General features: G+C 47.5%; 1 protein-coding gene across 15 annotated transcripts in view; it reads right to left on the bottom strand.

The window, feature by feature from the left end:
• Window positions 1-26,814, bottom strand: part of LOC146188193 (sodium-dependent nutrient amino acid transporter 1-like) — a 351,255-nt gene that overhangs the window by 172,968 nt on the left and 151,473 nt on the right. For 10 of the 15 annotated variants that reach the window (XM_084603683.1, XM_084603682.1, XM_084603671.1 and 7 more), the window contains 4 exons: window positions 24,753-24,852; window positions 20,816-20,916; window positions 20,062-20,211; window positions 4,627-4,773 (listed from right to left, as the gene is read on the bottom strand). In XM_084603683.1, the coding sequence (XP_084459809.1) occupies window positions 4,627-4,773; window positions 20,062-20,211; window positions 20,816-20,916; window positions 24,753-24,852 (498 nt within the window). The remainder of the gene's footprint in view (window positions 1-4,626; window positions 4,774-20,061; window positions 20,212-20,815; window positions 20,917-24,752; window positions 24,853-26,814) is intronic. The other 5 variants (XM_084603685.1, XM_084603684.1, XM_084603679.1 and 2 more) reach the window with 3 other exon arrangements.

The following is a 26,814-nucleotide window of genomic DNA, read 5'->3' as shown; positions in this document are numbered from 1 at the left end:
AGTAGCCAACCTTCGCTGGATCATGGAAAAAGCAAGAGAGTTCCAGAAACCCATCTACTTCTGCTTTATTGACTATGCGAAAGCGTTTGACTGCGTAGATCGCAGCAGATTGTGGCAAGCTCTCCAAGAGATGGCAGTTCCAATTCACCTCATCGGTCTCCTCAGGAACCTGTATGAAGGACGAGAGGCCACAGTCAGAACTGGGCATGGTCTTAGTGATTGGTTTCCGATTGAGAAAGGAGTGAGGCAAGGCTGCATACTGTCGCCCTGCCTATTTAACCTATATGCAGAGTGCATCATGAGGAAGGCTGGTCTGGACGAGTCTTCAGCTGGAGTGAAGATTGCTGGAAAACGTATCAACAACCTTAGACATGCGGATGATACCACTTTAATGGCAGAAAGTGAAGCGGAACTCAGGAGACTTCTGATGCGCGTACAAGAAGAGAGTGAGAAGTTTGGGCTTAAACTGAAGATTAGAAAGACAAAGATCATGGCGTCTTGCCCTATCAAGTCCTGGAGCATCAAGGGACAAGAAGTGGAAGCTGTGACAGATATTCTCTTCTTGGGCTCCAAGATTACCTCGGAAGGAGACTGCAGCCATGAAATTAGGAGACGCCTGCTTCTGGGAAAGAGAGCAATGGTTAGCCTTGACCGCCTAGTAAAGAGCAGAGACATTAGTCTGCCAACCAAGATCCGTATAACTCGTGCTATGGTCTTTCCAGTTGTGATGTATGGATGCGAGAGTTGGACTGTGAAAAAGGCTGACCGCCGAAGAATTGACGCGTTTGAATTGTGGTGCTGGCGAAGACTGTTGAGAGTTCCTTGGACTGCCAGAAGATCAAATCAGTCAATATTGTCGACCATAAACCCTGACTGCTCATTGGAGGGTCAAATTCTAAAGTTAAAGCTCAGCATCGTTGGTCATCTGATGAGAACAGAGGAGTCGCTGGAGAAACATTTGATGTTGGGAAAGGTTGAGGGTCGCCGGAGAAGGGGTAGGCAGCGAACGCGATGGTTAGATGGCATCCTCGAGGCACTGCAGATGAAGTTATGTGATGTTAGGAAGATAGTGAGAGACCGGAAAGCGTGGCGTGACATGGTCAATAGGGTCACGAAGAGTCGGACACCACTGAACGACTGAACTGAACTGAACAATTGCTGAATGAAGAAAGTGGAGCAAGAAATCTGACCAAGCAAAAGAACTGAGCAGCATTAAATAAAAAAATTCAAAAGAATTTTAGCTTGTTCGTTCATATACGGTTTATATGTGCATGAAGAAACTGCTTAAGTTCCATAGGATTTTCAGGGCGCACACATATTTGATGTCCAGAACATCCATTTTGGGCATCCAGAAGACTGAGAAAAAATGCCAATAAGACATCGCATGGAAAGTTAAAATATGTTCTGAAGATGTTGACAGGATATCTTCTTGTCATCTAAGTGGGACTTCCCGGGATATTCTGCGAATTTCCATTCTGTGACCAAACCAGTGTCAGAGGATGTTCAGCGGACATCATGTGGGCATTTATGGATATCATATGGATGTCGGATATCTTCATGGCAATATTAGGTGGATGTCAGGTGGATACCACCTGGTTGTCTGGGATATATATCTAAGACGGCAATACGCTTTTCTGCACGCGCCGCCTGAACTCGTGCCTGGTTGTCGGCCGTTACACTGCCGTCTGCACATGCATGAATTGAATCTGTATTACTGAGGCTAGGCGTACGCAATGTCATATCGATTGACTCATTCAATTTCTAGTTTTTGCTGCATAGACACGTCCGCTAGCTCCTGCTAGCATTTTGCACCGAGGAGTAACAATGAGCACGGATTTGAATTATTGGGTCGCAGGCTGTGACAGGAGCTGAAATGCATCATAAACTTATCACAGTAGCAGGATAACCTTCCGACAGTCCAGATCTTTCTTCGTTCTACTGCTACGATATCACTTTTTTGTCACTTTTCCTGGGGCCGAATTACGGTTCTCGCTCTAAAGTTATAGAGCGTGACGTCAAAATGACGACGCCGTGACGTCTCGGCGAGACGTCAACGCGTGACGAAAATTGGAATCAACCAATGATCGCCAGGGTGCCGCCCCGGGCCTCTTATTTTCACGGCAACAGGTTTATTCGCACGTCAAGGAGCCGTTTGCTAACTTTTTTATAGATATAGCGTGTGAATAAATTAACTAAAGTTTTATATTTTCAAGAAGCCGCATTTAAAGTTCAATGTCATCAAAAAAATCAAGAAGCAGCTACAATTTTGCAATTAAACGCTCTCGTGGGTAGCTTCTTTTGCCGCGAGGGCGCGCTGGCAGAGGTAAACAAACCGTAAAAATGGCGATTTTCATTAAAACAGCTGATTCTACGGCTAGTGCCGGCTTTTGTGTATCGTCTGATGTCAAAGTACTGTGTGATGGTCCTTAATGCGCGGAGAAATCATAACGAAAGCAGTGTAATCGGGGCTTTGTTTATTTTTTTTAGGAAACAGAAACAAAAGAAAGATCGATCGCGGAGCACAGGCAAAATAAACTTTTGTCCACACGAACGTCTCACACACAAATGCTTCAGTTAGAACGAGCACGGGGAAAAGCAACGCGGTTGAGCGTACACTACCAACCTCGCTCGTTTTCATTCGTTTTGCACTGTATGTCGCCTCCGCATTTTGCTTTGGGCGCACTGCGGAGCCCAACCACCCTTCAGCGCCAACTTTGCAGTAGTTGAGTTCAGCCATTTGACGCACGCACTTGCTCACCGTCAGTTATGAGAGGCCGACTACCTGTGGACACGAAATCTTCCGGAGGCAAAAAAAAAAAAAGAAGATCGAAGCACGTATGAAAGCCGCACCGTCAAGAGCGGTCGACTGCGAGCTTCATCACAGTTCATCGGCGCATTCATCGCACCACCATTCCGCTTTCGCATTTTCAAGTCGAAATAGGCGTCGGAACAACTCGCCGAACAAGTAGAACGCATTCTCACACACCGCCCTTCGTCGTTGCTCGCGCCGGCGTTGCCGCTTCAGCGCCGCAGCCACCACCCACACCACTCCACCGCGGACGCCGCCGCCATTTTCGCTCTATAACTCGCTCTGAAACGTTTTAGACCGTCTCATCGCGCTCTACAAAAATAGTCTAAAACCACGGGCATAATTAGGTGCGCGACGTCATCTGTTTTTTCGCCTCCGCGACGCAATCGCAGCATCCCGTGACGCAACTTTTCAAGATGGCGACGGCGACCAATAGGAGCGGGAGTTTTAGAGCGCTCTCAATTATAGAGCGGTCCGTAATACGGCCCCTGGACTCTTTATCTTTAAAGTACTCCAAGGATGTTTTGCGAGGTCAGCGATTTTCCACAAACCTAGACCTAGGATCTCTTAGATGTCTCTTAAGTGGAGAATATGGCTAAAGCCTACCCTTCATCTCCTATCATTTGCCTCTCATCATTTGCCTCTTATCGGCGTTCGTTGCAGTGCTACATATAATTATAATTGGTTTACAGGAAGGAAAAGGCGCAGTATCTGTCACACCTTTTCCGGCAACTGCGAGTCTGAATGGTACAATATCGCTCATGTCGCGTGGCATTTCTTGGCGCGCGTTCAAGTGTGGGGTTGCTCGCGGAATATCGCGGAATGTGACAAATCTCGCGCACGGGATTTCATTCCACGAGCCTAGAAAGGCTATCGCCTTAAAAAGTGAGTTTACGACCAAACGAAAACTTTCTTCTTGCAAACAACACACAAGAGTTGGGCCAGTTGGAGGAGGCGCATTGAAAAGGGAAAGCTCAGCATAGAAAAAATGTTCTTCATGTTAATTTGTGCTATGCAAAACTATCGAAAAGGAAGTGTAGACAATTTTTTACTAATTCTCATACTTTGGTTGAAAGAGGCGGAATAAATGGGCGTTATAGAAAAGCAGCTTCTGTAGCGTAAAGAATGCCGAGACAGTTATTTCTCTCGCGGTTTTGCCGCTATGATTAGTGAAAATGGAGTGCTTAGTTCTTGCACGGCTATATTTTAGCGGGCAACTGTTTGTGTAACATCATGCAGCTTACGGAGCGAGACGGAGAAAGAAATATGTGATATGAAATATAGTGCAAGAATTGTCGGTAAGCGTTACGTCCCCATTGATGTCTTCTCTTCCTGCGTGCGTTTTGGTAATGGTTTCAAGGTTCATATGGTGTTACTGTTTTCTATCTCCGTTTTAACTGCACAAATGTTTTTCCGCATTGTTTCCCTTAATACGGTTTTTGCGCATGCTGCATACAACAGCCAAGGAACATGCACTGAGTAGTCCAACGTGTTAATGTTTTACAAGTGGCCGCTTAAAAGCGCCGGAAACGTAATGAGTTGTGCATTTTCTTCGGGCACCAAGCTACAAAAGGGCGAAACAACATCAGATAGACCATAAGTCCCAATTTAAAGCGGTTTTCCTGAGCACAACTTGTTACCTTTGTCAATTTGAGAAGAGTGAGAAGAATGTGGTCAATGATTTCTGGAACTACGGGAATATGGTTTACTCGTTCACTCCATTAAAAAAGCTAAACTTTCCTAATTTAACGTCACTGAATAAGGGTCCGTAGAGGGCGATCACCACTCCAGATTAACAGCATTCAAAGGAGAAGCACCTTCGCCTTTGGCCGTGGTCCTTTGAGGGGCTCTTGGCGGGCCTCTGTGTCCATTGCTTCGATGACCATGAGCTGCCTGTACACCATGGCCTGATTCCAGGCGGCTGGCACCCACGTGGGCAACGGGGAAAAGCAGTCCCTCGTGTTCTGGCAACGGAATAAAGAAGCTTTTAAACCTGAATTGGGGGCATATATGTCATGCTAGCACATTGTTACTTAGGAGCTTAAGCCGGAAGAACTTGAACCGAAGGTCCCTTCATAAAACAAAAAGCGGCTACTCCGGTTTTTTTTCCGGCAGCATCCTAGAGCCTCCTTGGCCATATCTGCAGCTAAAATGGTCAAAACCTATTATTGCATGGAGGAAAACTCAAAGCTTTTCGCTACGCTTATAACTGCTTGGTGCTTGGTTTGTTTGGTTTAAGGTGTTTGATGTCAAAAAGGGACTTGGGCTGTGAGGAATGCCTTAATGGAGGGCTCAGGATAATTTCATCAGCCTTTTTGGCCAAGACTTTGCGCCTTTGCTGACAAAGCAATAATGAATATTCTAGTTACTTCAGCCGTTCCGTGCCAGTCGCAAATGCAGAAGGAATTGACAGCAGAGCAACAGTGGAAACTGGAGAAGACAACAGGAACAAATTAGTTAAACAATGTTTGTCAATTTACAGACAGAATCGGAATAAACGTAACATTTATACGTGCACTGTGTGCGTATATATATATATATATATATATATATATATATATATATATATATATATATATATATATATATATATATATATAAACTTCTAAAGAACTCCTTAGGCTTATCAGAGTGCCGGCTTACTAGAAAAGCTGTCTGTTGCAATATTAGGATGCAATATTTAGGAGCTGTGCTAGCTCGAATGTAGAGCGACATGGACCTCAAGGCTATCTTGGCTCAGAAGCATTGCCTGAAAACCATCGCCTAGTATACATATCGACTCTGAGCGCGCTGCTGTAGCACAAGGTGTGACAGCAATTACGTACATAAGTTTCATGCACTGACCATTAGCCAATATAGTGCGAAGCATGGCTCGAATCTACGTTGTACCAGTAATCTAGCATATAATCAGTACAGACCTCAACCCACGCGACTAGGGCTGTTAGGCCGCGCATGACATGCGTCTCAAGAAGCTTTGAGGCCATTTCATTACCAGTGCTTGATTATCGCCGCAGTTTACACTGTAAAAAGGTGTGTCGAAAACAGGTATTTTTGAAGAAAATTTCTGCACCAGTAAAGAGAAAATCTGTTCTACTTCACTAAGAATACGTTCACGAAAAAGACAGTAATTTTCTGTTTTCAAGCCAAAACCTTGAATCGAAGGCAAACAATTTGATATATTTTTGCCGTCTCTTCAATTTTCTACCGAAAACTGTTTACTTGAATACTAGGTAAATTCTGAGTAGAAAGCGAAACGGTATGACAACGTCGAAGGCGCTGTCCGATAATCGGCTGCGTACCAATTTCAATTCCAAAGAAGATAACTGGTGGTGACACATTGAGGTCAGTTGTTGGTTGGCTCCCTGCTAGAGTGGCAGGATACAGGAGATGGGGCTAGGACAGGTGGGTCACTGCCGCTTGCGGCGGGGGGGCTGGCCTGCGACTGAATTTTTATCTGTTGTGGGCCGTCATTGCACCCGCCACCGCTTCGGTGGTAGTGGACGGCGGCTGTTGCGGCGTGCGTCTTTCTCTCCCTCTTCTTTTTTGTTGTCTATTTTCTCTTCTGTCTGCATGAGGATCAGCTACAGAGCCAGTAGCAGGCCCGTGCATTTTCTTTTCTTTTTTCCTACAGCCACAACAACAACAACAACATGAGGATACAGGAGGTGGTGAAGGGTTGCAGTTCCTGGCCCTACGGGGCTGGAACGGGAGGTCAACGGCGCTTGCGGCGAGGGCTAGCCAGCCACCGAATTTTATCTGTTGCAGGCCGTCATTGCGCCCGCCACTGCTTCGGTGGTGGACTACGGCTGTTTTGCGGCGCACGTCTTTCGCTCCATCTTCTTTTTCCTTTTTTCTCTATTTTCTCTTCTGTGCGTACGAGGCAGCGGAGGTGGCTCAGCTACAGAGCCAGTAGCAGGCCCGTGGACTTTCTTTTCCTTCTTCCTACAGCCACAACAACATTTTTCCACTTGCGTCTTTTCGGTGGCTAGACAACGGCTGTTGCAAGGCAAGCCTTATGGGTGCCATCGAGTATTGGCAGCGCCGAGAGATATTTGCGAGATGTAGTTGGCCAAGCGTTAGCCTTAAAACAGTGTTCATTGAAGAAATCAGCGCTTAATGTAATTTTATTGTTGTTACAGGCAGAAAACGTGAAATGAAATACGAGTAACAGAAGATATATTTGCATCATTAATTTCACTGCCACAGAAAAAACAAACAGAAATAAGAAAAACAAAAACGCCGTATAACAGAAACTTTTGGTCAATTTACAAAAAATTTCCAGCAGTTGTAAACAAAAAAAAAACAGTAAATTCACAGAAAAGTTAAACAACAAAAAACATAACAGAACATAAAGTTTTCTTTACACTGTACGGTTCTCTATGTTTTGATTATAAAACCTGGGAGCGGCCTTATAACTTTATGTTACGCTAGGAGCGACCGTACTAGACTGAAACGCTACTTAGCCACGGGCGATGTTTTTTATAACGTTAAGGTTGGTTGTCGGTATTTCAGGCCCTTTAGCTCGGAAGCTCGGCATCACCTTTAAATTGAGCAATGAAGACAGCTACAACCATTTTGAGAGGTAGACTTTCGTGGCGACAGATTGTGCAGAAGTTATCCAGCAAGTAATTCTGAGTCTCCGTTAGCGTGACTCTGCTGTTCGCCGTCTTTGCTTGCACTTACTTCCGCAACCTAATACTGTGATTTATCTCCACATAGCCCTCATGTTCTGATGAAACGGAGATGAGTCAGAAACAATTAATAAAGAATTACAATGTTAAGGTGCAAAACGGGCGTTGTCCACGTTTGATATAATGTTTATTGCAACTGTTCTCTATATTATAAATTTGTTTTCCACAATACCTATCTTGCAATAAAAACAACCAGATGAAAAGTTTTTATGTAATATTATCACCAGTTGTCATAAGGTGGCACCCAAAGACGACGATGTCTTAGAAAAACGAGGACACTATCGGACCTGGAACGGCGCTGAATGTTCGCTTGTCTCTTCTGCACCGTCATCTCTTGGTGGATGTGCTGGGTGGCCTTCATGGCATTTTTCCCACAGTCGTCCTAGTGCTGAGGACCTTCGGCCTCCGCTTGTTGACACTCCAGTTCACGGAGTTAGTCTCAGAAACCTTGGCCTGTACCCTGTGTGCGGCCCTTGACGTTTACCCATGCGCCTGCTCATAGACCAAGCGTGCAAAGAGCTACGTATTACACCCTCTCCAACCCACGAGTACCAACGTCCTTCCATGGTACTCAGCTTGAGGACGTGGAAGACTGGCTTGCTCAGTTAGAACGCGTCACCGCATTCAATCAGTGGGACGACAACAAGAAGCCGAAGAACATGTTCTTCAGCCTAGAGGAAAGAGCTCGTAATTGGTACGAAAACCGGGAAGACGCACTGACATGGCGTGAGTCCCGCAGTAAACGTCTCGAAGCGAACACCAGCGCGAATCGTAGAGAAAGAGCTGAGCTGGCTCTTCAGTAGCGCATTCAGCTGCCGAACGACACGGTGACATGTACGTGGAGGACATAACGCGGCTGTTCCGGCGAGCTGACCAGGCAATGTCGGAGGCGAAAAATCTACGCTACCTAATACGTAGCGTTAAAGAAAACCTTTTTGCGGGCCTCGTGCGCAGGCCACCGGAGATTGTTGCTGAGTTTTTACGGAGGCAGTCACGATGGAGCAAGTTCTTTAACAGCGCTCCGCCGTGTCCCACAGACCTGTCCTCACCGCCTCAGTAACGGAGTCCCTCGCAGAGTCAGCAACAACACTGACCTGTTAACGCGACATGATCTGTGCCATTGTGCGTGACGAGCTGCAAAAATTTGTGGTGTGTCGCAACTAGCGGCCAGCTTTATTGCTAGCGTCTTTCATGACTAGGTGCAGCACATGATTAGGCACCCATCACTGTTTCACGACCTGCAGCCCTTCCCGGCTCAGTATGTCTGGCCTACCTGCGCTATATGCCTACCTATGCTACATGCGATATGCTGCGGCGAACTGCTCTGGCTTCAGCAACATTTCTTCCCGTCCCTCCTGTCCAACCATCTCCCGTTGCGCAAAGCGGATATCTGGCGTGCGCCCGACTGAAGACTCATGCTATCACTGCGGGGAGCCTGGTCATTTTTACCGCCAGTGCCCATTTCGAGAGCTCGGACTTCAGGGCTTTTCGGCTAACGCTCCTCGGCCACGGCTTGACCAACGTCCGCGTGATACAGCAGCATTTGCCTCCCATAACGCCATGGCAGTCCAGATCGCCGTCACTGCGACGCCCATCAAGCCTCCAACTCGTCGAGAGCGGTACAGGGCCTATATCACCATGTCCTCGCCGGGAAAATTGACGAGCGTGACCTCCGGGGGCGGGGCCGCTACAGATCGGCGAGATAAAGATCCTCCGTCTACGCGGACATTGGCGGATAGAACTCCGAGAAACAGGGCAACAGCACCTGATTTACCGGACTGGTTATCGCTCGACATCCCTGCACTTTATAACGGTCACGACATTCGTGCATTGGTGGACACTGGAGCCGAAGAAAGTAAGAAAGTGTTTGCTGTTCTTGCTTTTGTTCACCTGAACTTCCCACTGCTGCCAAAGGCCTGATAACAAGGCTGGCAGTACCTGTAAAATAAATAACGACACAATGGTCTGGTGCGAAGATCCGCAAGGCTGGCGGCCGTGTTATAACTCCGCTCGCACTGTGCACCGTCAGGATATAGATTAGTGACTCGACGTTCGTTGTCAGCTGTCTGGTTCTCCATTATTGTTCTCGTTACCTGATTCTCGGCATTCATTCTCTTCGCAAGAACGGAGCCATCATCTACCTCAGGCAGCGAACCGTAATTTTCTGGAAAATGCCAATGACAACGGTGATTTTCAACAACGCAGGTCCGCCTTTCGTATTTCCGCAAATAATGTTTTCATCCCGTCGCGTGCCAGTGTTTGTGTCGAATGCGTCGGGTTAAGTGACGGCACAGCAGTCGCCGAGAGTAATCTATCACAAAAGTTGACGCACGGCGTATGTTCAGCCCGAAGCCTCATCAACGTCTAACGGTCAGTCCTAAATCCTGTAACAAATTTTACCACTGAGCCTCGGCACTTCTTTCGCGATACTTTCATCACGTTCGCTGAACACTTTGCGATGTCTCTGAATGTTTCGCGTCAGCGGCTGTGTTATGTCCGGACACAACTCTACATTGGATGGATATCAAGCTGTCGGCGACTCAGCGTCGTAACCTACGTGCTTTATTGCTCGACCATAGCTCCTGTTTCGCGTCGTTGCCCAACGTACAACAAACTTCTATCGTGAAGCACTAAATAATCACGTCCGATGATGCCCGCCCGGCACGCCAACGACCATACCAAATATCACTGAAGGAAGAGAGAAAGAGATGCTTAATAACGGCGTTACACAACCGTCTAACAGCCCTTGCTCGTCGCCTGTTATTCTGGTTAAAAAATGGGACTGAGCATTTTAGCGCTGATTACAGGACGTCTTTCACCACCGCGCCTATAGGTGACTCAAAAGACAGACTGCCCCACGTCAAGTACTCTTCCTTGATCGACTTAAAAAGCGGGTATTGGCAGATTTAACTCGATAAAAGTGACCGTGAAAAAACATCTTTCATCACAACTGATGGTTTATATGAATTTAAGGTGCTGCTTTTCAGTCTATGTTCAGCGCCGGCATCATTCCAACGAATGGTGGACACTGTTCTTGCTTTGCTGGACTTAAGTGGCAAACCTGTTTAGTTTACCTGGATGTTGTGTTTTCTGAAATCTTCGACAAACATCTCGGATGCCTCTGAACAGTGGATGCTCTGTGCTCGGCCAATTTAACGTTCAAAACTGAAAAATGCACTTCAGATACGAACAACACAGGTTTGTCGGCAACATTTGAGTGCCGACGTTGTCCGCTCTGATCCCGACAAAACTGCCGTCGTAGCAGACTTTCACGTTCCTGCTACAAGGAAAGCGCTCAAACGCTTCCTGGGTCTGTGTGCGTACTACCGACGATTTATTGCCAATTTCGACGAGATGGCCGAACCCCTCAAATGTTTAAACCACACCAATATACTATTTGTGCCGACTGAGAAGCAGCAAGAGGCTTTTGTAAAATTGCGTTGACTGCTGCGAACTACTCCTGTGCTGGCTCTCTTTGATGAGGACACCGACACTGAAATCCACACCGACGCCTGCAATATCGGTCGAGGAGCTGTGTTCGTCCAGCACCAAGACAGCTTTGAACGCGTGATCGCTTATGGGAGTCGCACTCTCTCATGTGCCGAAATTAACTGCTCAACATCGGAAAAGGAGTGCCTCGTGGTCCTGTGGGCTACAATAAAATTTCGCCCTTACATTTACGGCCGCCAATTCAAAGTGCTTACCGGTCATCCTTTCTTATGCTGGCTAGGCAATCTCCGGGACCCGTCCGGCCGACTAGCATGATGGAGCCTCCACTTGCAGGAACTAGGCTGTACGATTGTACACAAATCTGGCAGTAAGCACGAAGACGCAGACGCGCTCTCGCGCGCACCTGTCGAGTTAGCGGACGAGAACCCTGAAGACGACAGTCGCTTTGTCCGTATAATCAGTGATGCTGACTTTAAAGCAAGGCAGCGAACCGAAGCGGACCTACGACCACCTGGATGGTCGCGTTTCCGACATATCCGACAGTTCTCCCGGAACCTTTCATCATTTTGTATGAGGAATGGCATCCTATACAAGCAAAACTCGAGCAGCGGAGACCGAATCTACCTTTCAGTCGTGCCGTTAGACCTCCGAGACTACATTATTAGTGCCTGTCACTATGAGCCAACATAGGGGCACTTGGGGTTTGCGCACACTCTGGCCAGAGTGAGTCAACCCTATTATTGGCCCAAACTTTCAACCACCATACAACGCTATGTGAGAGGTTACCGCAAATGCCAGCGCCGCACGTTCCCTACAGGAAGGCCTGTAGGTCTGCTCCAACCACTTGCGGCGCCACGGAGCCTTTTTGACCAAGTCGGTATGGATCTTCTCGGCCCATTCCCATTTTCTTTGGGCTGGAAATTAAGGGGATTGTAGTAGTGAAAGACTATTTAACGCACTATGCGGAAACAAAGACTGTATCGCAAGGAACGGCGCCTGAAATCGCGCAATTAAATGTACACCAGATTACGGCATGCGCCCCATCCTACGTCATCACATATGGAAGCCCGGCCTTCACAGTGCAGCTCCCGAAAGATGTGTTCCAGATGAATCATACGTGTCATGGGAAGACTGCTGCATACCACTCGCAGTTAAATGGGCTCAGGGAACGCTTGAAAAAAACCACAAAGGACATGCTGGCAATGTACATAGACGTACAATATAAAACATTGGACGAAGTTCTCCCATACGTGACATTATGTTTTAACACTTCCGTACAGGAAGTAGCACATGTAACCGGTGAAGGCGTACTAGTTGGTGGTTTACTATAGAATGCATATTTCAACCGCGCGAAGCGACAGCAATGAAGAGAATAAAGCATAGGACAAAACTCGTTTGTCCTGTGCTTTCTTCTCTTCGTCCCTGTCGCTTCCCACGGTTGCAATATGCATTCCATATTCCGTACAGGAAACCACTCGCTTTGCGCCCATTCGTCTCGTCTATTGCAGTGACGTAGATACCATGTTGGATGCCATGCTCCCATGTGCAAGTGACGACCGGCCGCTCACGCCGCATGCTGAGGAATTCAATCAGTACGCAGAGAATGGCTGCATGCGCATCAAGCGACAACAGGCTACCGATACACGTCGCTATAACCAACGTCACCGACATGTCAAGTACCATCCTAACGACCAACTGGTGGTGTGGACCACAGTCCGTCACCCAGGATTGTCAGATAAGTTGCTAAGCCGCTACTTTGGGCCCGGCAAAGATGTGACTTAAGAAGTTCTCCCGACCGCTCTGTACACAGTACACGCCATCAGTCTCAACCTGAGGCAGTGCACGTGCTCCGCATGAAGCTATATTTCACGCAGTGACGGCCGGTACTTGCCTGCCATTTATTTTCGGCGATTTCTTCCGTCTCTTACCTGCACCAGCAAGATTGACTATCACCAGTGGTTTTTTTTTCGTAGGGGGATAATGCCACCAGGTGTCATTAAGTGGCACCCGAAGACGACGATGTTTGAGAAAGAAGAGGACCCATGCACTATCGTACCTGCAACGGAGCTGAACATTGGCTTGTCTCTTCTGCAGCGTGACAATACATTTTCAGTTACTTATTGAAGATGCCACTGCTTGCATTTTCTTGCACTCAAGCGGGCGCGTTAGGTGCTTAAGCGACAGTGTTCGCAATATTCCTAGAGATCAGCCATCCGGTCACATAGGTGTTAACCTCAGCCAAATTCACAGGCACACTAATCGCTCAGTTTACAGTTTTATCGAACAGGGAAATGGAAGCTCATAAGGAAGAGAGAAACCTCATGGCATTGTTTCCTTAAAGCTGCTCAAAATTATTGCCGATCCGACAGGTCCATTTCTGTCCAAGATACTCCTACGGATCGACTTATCGAAGACAAGGCAGACGAAGTCTATGTGTGCATGGCGCTTGCTCGGGACCTGAATCCTTTGCAGCGGTCTGTGTTTTCAGGTCCGGTGCGCCCTGTGCTTGTGTCGCGTTCGGTGTGAGTTTACCAGAGTTTTAAATGGTGTGTACGCCTCCTACCCCAAAACATCTTGGTGCAGGTACGGATTTTCCCATCCTCCGCGTCCTGCCTTCCCAGGTAGCACAAAGTGGGCTAAGAAGGGTGGGCCCCGGTGGGCCCGATGTAGGCAATGCAGGACAGCCCCGGTGGGCTCAATGTGGGTGCTGCAAGAGGGGCCGACGTAGGCCTGAAGCGGGCTCTCGACAAAGCCCGAATGGGCCCCACTAGGGGCCGATGTAGGCAGCCCTTGCGGGGCTGCCCACATTTTTCCGGCATTTTAAAAGGGCACATCCCGTCAACTCCCCGCGATGGTCCTATTTTGGACCGATTTGGGCAGCCGCTTTGGAGGAACAATTTTTTTTTATTTCAGTTAGCCCCTCAGATAATGATATAGGACCAATGCGGGTTCTATACCGCTAGCCGCACTTGGGCTAGCCCACATTATTTTCATAGGGGTCCGACGCAGGAAATTGATGGAAAGCCCTAGTCCACGTTTTTTCAATCAATATTTATGCACATAAGTAATTATTTTATACATGTCTGCACTTTCTAAACAGCCACAATATTAAATTTTACAATAATTCATAACATTCATCTAGCCAAAATGTCTTCATGTACATCTTGTTCAGGCTATGGAGATGTTTTCTGAACAGCAATATTGTGCTGCGAGTTGCAGGCTGTCCAAAGCAACCACATAAGAGGCAACAGTTAGCAATCAGTTTGTTTTAGTATTTGTAGCGCAATTTGCATGAGCGCGAGAACTAAAGCCATGTCAATTTCTAATTGACAAAACATGATGGCAACAACTGTTATACAAATCATCTATAATAGTAATTTAGGGCAACATCTAATGCAAATAAAGGTTGGACACAATGATTGCGCAATTGCAGGCACGCCTTCTAGCCCCATTACGGCCGATGTGGGACCTACAGCGGTTTTGTGTGGGCAGCCCTAATTGGGCTGGGTGTTGGTTTTGAACCTAAAGCCCACTTGCTGTTACACGTGCCTTCAAATTCCCCACAAGGGACCAATTTTGGTATGATGCGGGCCCTCCCGCCTTCCAGCCCCATTACGGCCCGTGTGGGATATAAAGCAGTTTTATGTGGGCAGCCCCAATTGGGCTGGACGTTGTTTTTGAACCTACAGCCCACCTGCTGCTGCACGGGCCTTCAAAGTCCCCACAAAGGACCGATTTTGGTACCATGCGGGCACGCCCGCCTTCCAGCCCCATTACAGCCTATGTGGGACCTAAAGCGGCTTAGCTAAGGCTGCCTCATTTGGGCTTCACGAGGGCTTGCCCAAATTGAGCCCTTATTCATATTTCATCTGCCCTCAAGTAACCTACAAGGGGCCGATTGGGGCAGCATGTGGGTATGTCCGTTTTCTTGCCCCACTACGGCCGATGTTGGTCACACAAAGATTTAATGGGGGCGGCCTCATTTCGGATCTATGTGGGCTTTCCCATAAAAAGCCCACATTTAGGTTGGATTGCCCTCAAATATCCGGCAAGGGACCCTTGTGGTCTGGATGCAGGAATGTGATCTACATTAGCCCAAGAAACGCCGCTATGGGACCCATGCAGGAGGAGCAGGGGCAAGCCCAAATGGGGCTTGCCCACTTTTGCCCCATCGGTAACCGATGCAGGTTTTATGATGGTTGCCCCAGCCCCACTTGCCTACATCGAACCTACTGGGGACCCACATTCTGTGCTACCTGGATTATTGCACCACGGAGCTTCGCAGCGGTCGCTACACCGGCAATGCCACCATTACTCAATCCGGCGACTCGAGAAGCCCCAATGCACCTACATTTATAGTCATGGCTCATCCCCGTGACTGCGACATCTTTTCCGTTGCCTCAAGTGATAACGTGGACAAATGGATCTCGATTTACGAACGTGTCAGCACCGATAACAGGTGGAATCTCACCGTCATGCTGGCAAACGTAATTTTCTTTTTGTCTGGCACAGCGAGGCAATGGTTCGACACCCATGAGGACGAAATAACGAGCGGGGAGATCTTCAAAGAAAAGCTTCGTGCTCTCTGCGGGCGACCAGATGCTTTGAAAATCACAGCCAGAAAACACCTTAAGTCATGTGCGCAGTCTCCCACTGAAAGCTACGTCACCTACATTCAAGGCTGGCTAGCCTTATGTCACCAGGTAGACACCACCATGACGGAATCGGCATAGGTGAGCCACATTTTAAAAGGCATTGCAGACGATGGGTTTCATTTTTTCCTCTTCAAAGGCTCTGATATTGTGTAACTCCTCATCAAGGATTGCCGTCTCTTCGAGCAGGTGAAGAGCCGGCGCATACTTCCACAGTTCAACGACTTCCTCACTCGGACGCCACATCTTCGTGTGTTATGCTGTAGCCACCAACTAGCACACCTTCCGCTTCACCTCTTAATATCACTGACACAGTCACCCGGATCGTTCGCTGCGAAATAGAGACCAGTGCCCCTGCACCTACCCTACCCACCGTTCCCGTCCACCCCTTACCCGATGTCTCCTTTATTCAGGCCGTCGTGCGAGAGGAAGTTTCAAACTTGGACCTCTCGCCTGCTGTCTGCTCCATCGGAAAACTCAGTGCCGGGCCACCCAGCACGAATGTTTTCCATCCCCGGGCCCGTACCTTCGTCGCTACCGAAATCGAGCAGAGTGGCGGCCGCCTGATGATCACCCTTTATGTTTCAAGTGTTCCTGCGTCGGCCACATTTCTCTGATTTCTCGCGCCGAGTTTTTCTATGACTACCGTCCAGATGTGCACCCCGTTACAGCCTGGCCAGTAAGATTGGGCCAACGATTTCGCAAGCTCCCGACCACGTCGTTCTTCCCGCTCTCCATCTCCACGAGCCCGTCGGTTTCGATCCCCGCAGCGCCTCGATCATCGGCTGCAGCCTCATACGGCCCACTTGAATTGGAAATCTAACTAATGCAGTTCCCGGAGGTGACGCTGCATTCACGGCCAGGCCCACAAATCCTCTATAGACATCACGCTTGAATCGCATAGACATTTGTATCGATGGTGTTCCCGTGCGTGCACTTGTAGACACTGGAGCGCCTATCTCTGGCACAAGTGCAAACCTTCGTCGTCGTCTGCGTAAGGTCTCATGCCGGCTCGGTCTCGGGTGCGTGTCGCAGACGGCGGAGCAGTTCGTGTTGACGAACGCTGCACTGCTAGCATTAGTGCTGCTGGCTATGACCTTCCGATGCAGTTCACTGTTTTGAACCCTAATGCCAATGAACTCATCCTCGGCCTCGATTTCCTATCAGAACAAACTGCTTTGATCGACTGCTCGCAAGGCGTCTTTCACACAATCATCAATCTTGAACCATTTCATTCTTCTCCCCGACTGTATTCGCCCAGTCAGGTTTCTCTGCCTCACTAGCCGCCTCATTTGTTACCCTGCATCCTCCCTCATCTGTACCCAATGGCGACTACTTAGTCGCGAACGTTTCTGATCTCTTGCTGCACCACAACGTTGTATTACCCCATACCATCACTATAATCAAGGGGAACACTGTGTCAATGCCGTTGATCAATTTCAGCTATTGCGCCCAGGAGCTTCCACCTCGCATATGCGTGGTGATGTTCTCACCACTTGGCTCCAGTCAAGCTGACCCATTGAACACTGACTATGTCCCAGCTTCTGCAGACCCTGCCCACGATCCTATTCCGACTGGTGCGATCATGGCAATGATGCCCTGCGATTGGCTCCCTGCAGTTGCGCATGCTTCTGAAGCCTTATTCCAAAATCTTCGATCTCAATAACAACGCCCTCGACCAAGCTCTTACTCTCACGCACCGTATCGATACCAGCGACTGTCCTATCCGCACTGACCGTGTTGGGTCCCTCACGCAGAACGATAGGTAATCCAGGCGGAAGTGGCAAACATGCCAGAGAAGAACATCACTGAGACTTCTCAGTCACTGGGCTTCGCCCGCCGTCCTGGTCAAGACAAAAAATGGCTCGTGAATCTTCTTCGTGGATTACCGTCAATTGAATAAGATCTGATCACTAAAAAGATGTGTATCCGCTTCCTCGATCCGACGTTGCCTTGGATTGCCTTTACGTTGACAAATTCTTCTCCATTGACTTACGATCTGGCTTTGGAAAATTGCTGTGGGTGACCATGACCGGAGAAAGCCTGCGTTTGTCACTCTGGATGGCATATATAGGTTTAAGGATATGCCTTTCGCCATATGTAACGCCACAGCCAATTTCGAGCGCATGATGGACACCTGCAAGGATTTAAGTGAGTCCACTTGCCTGTATTATTTAGATGATGTAAATGTGTTTTCACCCACGTTTTCGTCCCGCATGACATACCTCTCTAAAGTTCTTTGCCACTTCCGCCATGCCAGGCAACAGCTGAACTCTTCAAAATGCTGATTCTCTCGTCGTCAGCTCAATATAGGCCATGTTGTCGATGCTACGGGAGTTCGTCACGATCCAGACAAGACCCAAGCAGTAAAGGGCTTCCCGGTGCCCCGTTCGAGGAGGGACGTCCGATGTTTTTTGGATCTTTGTTTCTACTTTCGTAGGTACATTCAAGATTTTGCAGACATTGATCAGCCACTCACAGATCTTCTTAAAAGGTTGTAAGTTTTTCTGGGGGTCTTCCCAAGGCCAAGCCTTTGCAAAACGTATAGGAAAGTTCACCACCGCGCCGGTCTTGGCACATTTTGATCTCTCAGCTCCTACGGAAGTCCGTACTGATGCCAGTGGCCATGGGATCGGGGCCATCCTTTCCCAGCACCACTCTGGCACTCATCGCGTAATTGCCTATGCCAGCCGCCTCCTATACTCTTTAGAGAAGAATTCCTCTATTAACGAATGAGAGTGCTTGACCCTCGTCTGGGCCGTTCATAAATTACTTAAATGGCAGGGCATTCACTGTTGTCACAAATCATCACGCACTGTGCTGGCTTCTCTGAAAAATCCTGTGAGTCGCCTCGGGCATTGGGCGCTACGACTTAAAGAATTTGGCTACACTGGGATCTTAAAGTCCGGCCGGTTGCACAAAAATGCCGACTGCCTCTCACTCTGTTGCCTAGACTGATACTGCCACTAGTGCATGCGCAATTGACATGCTCTCGCTATAACCGTTTAAAACTATTTGCGAAGATAGCGTCAAGATGCGGAGCTTCTCTAAATCATTAATCGCCTAACGTCCGCCCAAACCGACCCTTCACTCATCCGCTTTGCTCTCGTTGATTGTATTTTATACCACCGGAATCTTCAGTCCACTGGTCCTGACCTTCTCTGAGTAGTCCCCAAGCACTTGCGAACAGTCGTTCTTCACGAACTCCATGATCTCCCGGCTGCTGGCTATTAGGCGCTGCTTGCATGTACGCCCACGCCCGCCGTCGCTTTTGGCCTGCCCGCTATACCGCTCAGTGCGCAGTTACTTTGATACTTGCGTTGAGTGTAAGCTTTGCAAGCGGCCTGCATCTTCTCCCACTGGGTTTATTCAGGCCATCGACATCCCTCTGGGGCCGTTCTACCGTGTTGGCTTCGACTTTCTCGGACCGTTTCCTGAGTCCACTTCTGGCAATCGATAGGTTGCAGTAGCCACATATCATGCCACCCGGTACGCGATAACGTGTGCGCTCCGGACGAGTACTCTCGCTGATGTCGACTTTCTGCTTCACGACCTCATTCTTCATCATGGAGCTCCCCGCCAAATGCTCACTGACCATGGCCACTTCTTCCTTTTAGCATTTCGGACATTATTCGCGCGTACTCAACTAAACATAAGTTAACGACCGCCTACCAATTACAAACTAATGACCTCACTGAACGGCTTACTGGCACTCTTACTCATATGCTCGCCATGTGCGTCTCTCCTGATCACAGTGACTGGGACGTCGCCCTCCCATACGTTACATCTGCGTGTAACTCGTCTCGTCACGACACTGCCGGCTATTCTCCGTTTTACCTCTTGTATGGCCATGAGCCTCAACTGCGCTTGACACATTATTTCGAATGTGGGGTCCCCCCCTTCTTTATGCGCCCGTAAAGTTTTTTCCCGTGTCGACTGTGGTCGCCAAGTCGCCCGTGCCCGCTTGCAAGCCTCCCAAACTTCTCAGCAAGAGCACTACAACAGCCACAGCCTCGACAACTCCTTACCTGGTACCTTTGTGTTACTCTCGGTGCTATCTCGACGTATTGGTTTCTGGGAAAAGCTTTCTGGCAGTTTGGGCCCATGTTGTGTGCTGTATCAAGTCACCGCCGTCACCTACCAGATTGAACCTGCCTTCCCCGAGAGCACTTCCCCTTACCCGGCGCCGGAGGCCAATAAGGCAGACGAAGTCTGTATGAGTGTGTGTGTGCATGGCACGCGCTCGGGGCCTGAATTCTTTGCAGCAGTCTGTGATTTGACGTCCGGAGCGGCCTGTGCTTGTGTCGTGTTCGGTGTGAGTATACCAGTGTTTTACGTATTCTCCACGCCTCCTGTCACGTAACGATATATAAAGACATATACAATTTTGTATACCTTCTGCCCTGTGGTGCTGATTCGCACTCAATCCTTTTGTCACCACCTGTGCTGCTTCACTCACCAGGCCGGTTTCTTTCATGAAGACAATGGCGAACACTGGAATGCAGCTAAGCTGTACGAGGTATAGCCACGCCGTGATGGCGTAGGTCCACGTGGGGTAGTGAAAGCTCGGTCCATTGTAACCGACGGCCACTTCTGCGCAGAAGATACACTTCGAAAGGAAATAAGGCTCCAAAACGGCTCTAAAAGCTGACACAAGGCTGTAATCGGTACGCTAAGAGGACCTTTAAACTGCGATGAATGATGTGGCACTCACTTACGCAAAAGTTCCGTTTTAAACCGTGTGCAATAAGCATATATAAGAAGGAACAGCATCAGATTGGGTTGCTCGGCTAATTGGGTACTGATAATGGTAGAAGAGAATAGCGCAGGTGATGGGATAAGGCAGTAGACAACACGAGCGCTTGTGTTGTTTACTGCTTTGTCCCGTCTCCTGCACTATTTTCATCATCTATAAGAAGGAAAATTGACAAACGTTTACTAAGCATTCCGGAGACTTTTGAGGATGTTCTCTGGAATATATGCTAATGGCGTCGTAATCCTGCAGCTTAGAATCACGGTAAAAAAGAAATATTCTGCTTCAAATCAGTTGCTATGTACTGAACACTGATGTCATAATTCCACCCTGCATCGTTAGCAGGTACTAAGTTAAAATTAGCTATGAATGTGTTCCAAACGTGTGCAGCTTTTGACAGGCGGTGTATATCTAGAAATTACTGGCAGTGAAAAGAAGCAGACACTTGGTCGCCACTTACAATCACCGTGATGGGAATGATCGAAGTCCAGCAGACCTTCACAAAAAAGCTGCATTCTCTGCCGATCATCATTGCCGAGATGATATTGAGTCTGTGTACGCCTGCGAAGAAGAGGCACACGTCAGTGCGTACCTGGAAACGCCCGCAGAATGCACAGCGTATGTCTATTGAAAGACGTAACACCATCAGCAAGGCCCAGTACCCAATAATCACACCAGTGTACTTTTGTTCTGAAAACAAAGATAACGTTTATGTTCCCCAGGTACAATTTGTATACAACACTGTAGAAGACTGTACCTATATACAAATGCATGTGTACTTCTACATAACATGAATTTTATAACACTTCCTAGGCACCGAACTGAATGAAAAACATACCTGACTGTGTCCTTCTACGGTGGGCTGTTACGATCGAGAATGCTGACCAAGTTTCACTCGGCCGCAACTTGTGTTAAATTCCAGCTGCCTGCCACACCTCCGTTAAGAAAATACGAATAACCTCCACACTTGATTTTCCTAAGCCCCAACCCAACAAAGACCGGCTTTCAGTGCGTGGGTGTTGACGGCATTTCTGACCACCGGCGCTTCTCACCATATCCCGTGTTTCTAGTAGACCGCAATACACCATCACGTCATTTTCTGACTTCTGTCACGCTGACGACCACTCCATAATCGACAAGCTGGCTGAGTGTTCAGACTCTTTTTGCGCACTTAGCCGCAAAGGCGATGTTATTGAATTTGATGATTATTTTGAAAACATTGTTAAACTGCACATTCAACGGTTTGTTCGCGTTAAAACAAAAAAAAACGAAATCCTACTCTCCCATAGATCAATCGTGACGTTTTGCACATGTCACGCCTTGTGTCTCGGCTGAGGGGCATGATATGCAACAATAACCTTGATGCTGTTGCTCGATTTCGAGCTGCAAAAAAGAAATTTCGTATTAAAATCCACTCTGCTAAAGACATCTACTTCTGCGTTCAACTGAAAGGGCTGATAATAAATAACCCTGGTTAAGTTTTGAGCTCAATTCTACCCTCAAACTCATCATCCATCTCATTTGTAATTGATGACGCAATTATCACGGACTCCGCTCAAATATCTGGCGCATTATTTACTTTCAAGTTTTTTCTTTCTGATAACGACACGATTTCATCTGTCAGTCTTCTTAATTACGACCGTTCACTCTCTGATATCAAGGTTAGCACTCAAGGCTGTCGCATCTTGTGCCTTAACGCACAAAAAATGCTCTGTGCCGGACGGTATTCCAAACACTTTCCTTGTATGTTATTTCCTCTCCATAATTTTCCAAAACTATCTTTCGACTGGCATCGTCTCTTTTCATGGAAGCTAGCCACTGTACTTCCACTTCCACTCTATAAATTCGGCAACAAGCAAATGATTTCTAACTATAGGCCCCTCTATTTAACAGCACATGCCCATTTAAGAATTTAGAACACAATTTATAAACATATAATGGACTGTCTTGAAACAAGTAATCTCTCTACGGCTGAACAAGGGTTTCGTAGGGAATTTAGAAGGGAATTTATTGACTCATTTAACTGGATTTGCACATGACATTCTTCTTAAGGTCTATGCCGGCAACTAACTCGACGCCATATTCATCCACTTCTTAGAAGCCTTTGATACGTCATCCACTGTAAATTGTTAAGCAAGCTGAAAGTCATTCTCAATAATGCTCAACTGGTTTATTGGATTGCATATTTCCTCTCACACCGCTTCCAGTCCATTCGCTTCAATTCCGTTGATTCTTCTGGCTGATGTGATGCTCCATGCTTGTCCCTTTGGTATTTTTACTGTATATTATTGATTTGCCTACTAATAAAGCTTCAAAGATCCGTTTATACGCAAATGATTGTGTATTGTACCACACTGATAACACTGCCGGTGTCGCCTCCTTCTTAGCATTTTGGTATGTTCTTTGACTGGTTCAATACGTGCTAGATGAATGTCAACTTCAGCAAAACCGTTGTTCGCCAATCGCCTATCACATTCATTTTACGCTTGTGGGCCTCAGCCCTCAAGGGGGTTCGTGAGCCGCCACCCATGCGACAAACGACCGGCAACAACGTGAACAAAAGAAACCGCTTCAATTTGAGCAGTCAAAAATGAACTCTATTATGAAAGGCATGGTGAAACGCATGGTGAAAGAAAACAATCTTGCGAGTTGCTGCACAGCACCGTACAAGGAAGCGAGCATCGATAACACGCCACACAACCAGGTGGAAACACAAGAGCCAAGCCGCATGTGGCGAGGCCGGAAAGTGCCTACGCTGCCGATAAAAAACACGGCGCTTCGAAAACGCACACACTCACGTAGAGCTCCCGGCGAACGCCGCTGCCCGGGCCGTCCAGCGGGAAAAAAGCCCCTTGCGGCTGTTTGCTCGTCAATTATCTAGAAGCTCGGCTAGTCACGTGCAACGTTACGCGTCAGAGTCCAGGCTGCCTGACATGCGCAGTAGCGTCGGCGCCGGCTGCGTTGTTGCATTGATATGCTCCAAAACAGAGGGGCCGAGGGCCCCACACGCTTCATCCCTTCATACAGTAGATGAATACAAATACCTTGGTGTATCATTTTTACTCATAATATGCCATGGGCAAAGCACATCGATTACATCACTGCTAAAGGTCTTAGGAAGGTTGGTTACCTGAGGCGCATAGCAAAAGCAGCTCCTAAACATGCCAAATTGCAGATGTACAAAACTTTAATTCGGCCTTTTCTTGAATATGCGTCAAATGTCTGGAACCATATAAGAACCGTGAAATTGATCAAATCGAATGTGTACAACGGAAAACTGTACGATTTATTTGTCACCGCTACGACTTCCATTTTGCACCCTCATCTGCAACGACTTCCCTAAAACTAAGTCCGCTTTATTCCAGTCATAATCCTGAGTTCCTAAAACTTCTCCATTTTATATAATGCATTCTTCCAATAGCGTTTCAGAGCATATCTTGTTTTCAGAAACATCTGCAACTAGAAGCCATCATAATCTTAATATAACTTTTTTTGCCCGTACCAACGCTTTCAAATACAGTTTCTTTCCTTACACTGTGGACAGTTGGAACGGCTCCTGACATGGAAATATTCGTTCATCATCAATTTCTGAATTTGCGTCGGCAATTGAGTCAGGAGGTATTATGTGCTGTGATAATATTTTTTGTTGTTATTATATGTCTTTGATGTGTTGAATTGTATGAAAGTTTTTATACCCGCTCCTGCTATACCTCGCAATTGGGTTGCAGTATTTTAAAATAAAAATAAATAATTACGTCCGTATTTTTTGTCATCTTGGACGGCTGACGGCTGGCAAAAACGCGGCATGCGAAAATATTGCTGTCCGAAATGCTTCATTTTCTGCGCTCTCTTCATTAGAGGATCTACCCTAAAATCATAGTACCTAAACTCAAATGCGCAGCATAAACTTGGGGCTCTGATGAGCAGAAATTAACGCACTTGCATAAAAACGTTCTGTTCGGTTCGTCTTCTGCAATTATAGCAGAAGTGCAAGCAATCCCAGCATGAAGGCCATCATCAGCCTATCATGCCTCTCATCTAGTCGGGCAAGACTTAGCCTTCGCCTTCCGAAAAGTTTCATCATTCTCACGCGCGAGAAGATATTTCACCCCTACACCATGTACCTGCTGTAGGGGACTCGCCAAACCCACATAGTTGGAGTACCATACTGCAGAGCGAAAACCTACTTTCATTCATGTTTACCCCGTACATCCGAGTAGAATCACCTTCCTGCCTCACTGGCACGAATCAATGAAGCTCGTTTATTTAAACAATGCATCAGCTAAAATTGTATAACTAGCAACAATTTGTAACATTACGTTTTAATTATGATTTGTTCTATTACTCTTTATGGCCCTGAAAATAATTTGAATAAATAAATAAATAAAACAACGCACCGCAGAACTGCAGCACTACGACAGACTCCAGGAACAGCACCAGGAAGCGCAGGTCTCGGTCGTGGTTGTGGACGAAGATGGAAGCCATTGTGGCTCCACCCTATTGCCGGAGCAGAGAGACTAAAGTTACAGGCCGCAGTGCATCATCTTGCAAGCTTGAAATAACCCAGGCTAACGACGACAGAGGCCTTGTGGTTAGCGTGGTGATTACATGTAAAGTTCTGCTAAAGAAATAAGACCGCGACTGTGTGTATAGGAGCCAGCACATATCGGCAGATACTTAAATTTTATTGGCAATCGCACCATTAGACAGAATGGCTATCCCGTGGTGAGCGTCCTGACGAAAGCGGATGCCATCTGCTCCTTCCAAGCGGATAGAGAGAGAGAGAAAAAAAAAGAAGCTAGTGGTGCTGGACTTTCTGGATAAGAACTGCTATAGGTGTGATTTTATTTAAAGCATTTCCCGGGGTTAGGAGGGGAGTTCAGATAAACCAATCAGCACCGAATCAAAGAAACCGCTCCTATTGTGCCCCGTACGCGAAGGGCACAAGCTAGGTGCTGGCACGCATTCTGAGGAGGCGCAACATGAGTGCTGCACATAAAGACAGCGTCCCTACGATAATAATCAGGCGTAATGCACAGATTGTCATGCTCCCAGTGACCGGCATCATACATTGGCGAGACGTCGCGTTTAGTCGTGTTATCTACAGATCTCGAAGACGACAGTAAAAAGGCTGCCGTGAATTGTCTCATGGCTACAAACGGACCGCAGAGGTCGCCCCCTGCCGCTCCTCACCCATTTGTCAATCGCCCCTGGAGAAGGGCATCAGTAGGTCTCGAAATGTCGTCCTAAAATCTATTTCTAGAAGATCGTGAAAGAGCGTAATGTAAACCTGGCGACGTTTGATATTTTGAATTTCACTGCAGCGAGGAGACACTCACGGGGCTGCAGACCAGAGTGCTGGCGGTGACGAGAAGCGCACAGAGGAAAAAGTGCAGAAGGGTCCGATTGGCCACCACCAGAGGGTGCGAGGCAGCCAAAAGCTCAAGGAGGATGTCCGGCACCATAAACTGCGGTGCGATGCGCAGAAGGGGAAATTTAAAACGTGCAGGCAAGCGAACTCTAATGCAAACTGTAAGGGGCACATCATCAGCGTTAGGAAAAAAAATATAAGCGGGGAGCGACTGGCCAGGCCATAGTGGCAGCACTTTCAAGACTGTTGAGAATTAAGCTTCCGAAACTTCCACGCACCCGCATTAACTAGGAGGCCAAGGCTGTCGTCATGACAGAACTGAGCTGCGGTAGGATTCGGTAGGGTGAGGCTGCCGGTTATCCCGCGATTAGCAGTCATCACTTTTGGCGCCACTTTACTGAAATGGTGATAATGTAACACAATGCTTGTTTAGCGCCTGCAATAGTAGACTTGGACAAAGCACATCCCGTTTTTCCTAACCCTCTATTTTCCAGACAATGATTTCCCAAATGCTGTTCGGATGTGTGTATAAAACACAAAAAGATTGCAGGGTCCACGCCCTTACGACAGCTTACACGAAGAGAAAGCATTGCGAAGTCCGAGAATAGTTCCGTTATGAGTTTTGTGTTTCTTTGCCCAGTGCCCTTCTTTAGCTGCCGTGCCACATGGTCAAGTTCGTATGGAGTAAAAGTTTGGGTACCAATGGACCAGGTGGGGTTGCCCACCAAAATCTGGCAGTCGGCATTGCGTTGGCCATACTCAAATTAGGTTAGATACTAATTTTCGTCAAACTCGGACGAAACCAAATATTGGGGGCACAGGGGTCCATATTGTGGGGTTGGCACAGTTAAATTTGTAAGGCACCACTGATTTGGCCAAACTTAAATTAGGTTAGACACTCATTGTAGTAAAAATGGCATGAAGTTAAATTTCGCGATACATTGGCGAAGTCAACTTCGCTAGTGTATCCCTTATGAGCATACTGGTTTTGGCAGCACAAGAACGCAGTAAAACCTATGCACAATGCACAACCACGATGCCTGTGACATTCCATTTGTTCGATGCTACAAAGACCACAGATGCAGGGT

The sequence above is a fragment of the Amblyomma maculatum genome, chromosome 5, assembly GCF_055883805.1.
Source record: "Amblyomma maculatum isolate TAMU_Amacu chromosome 5, ASM5588380v1, whole genome shotgun sequence".
Lineage (NCBI taxonomy): Eukaryota > Metazoa > Arthropoda > Arachnida > Ixodida > Ixodidae > Amblyomma > Amblyomma maculatum.
This window is presented reverse-complemented; position numbering and strand designations above follow the sequence as displayed.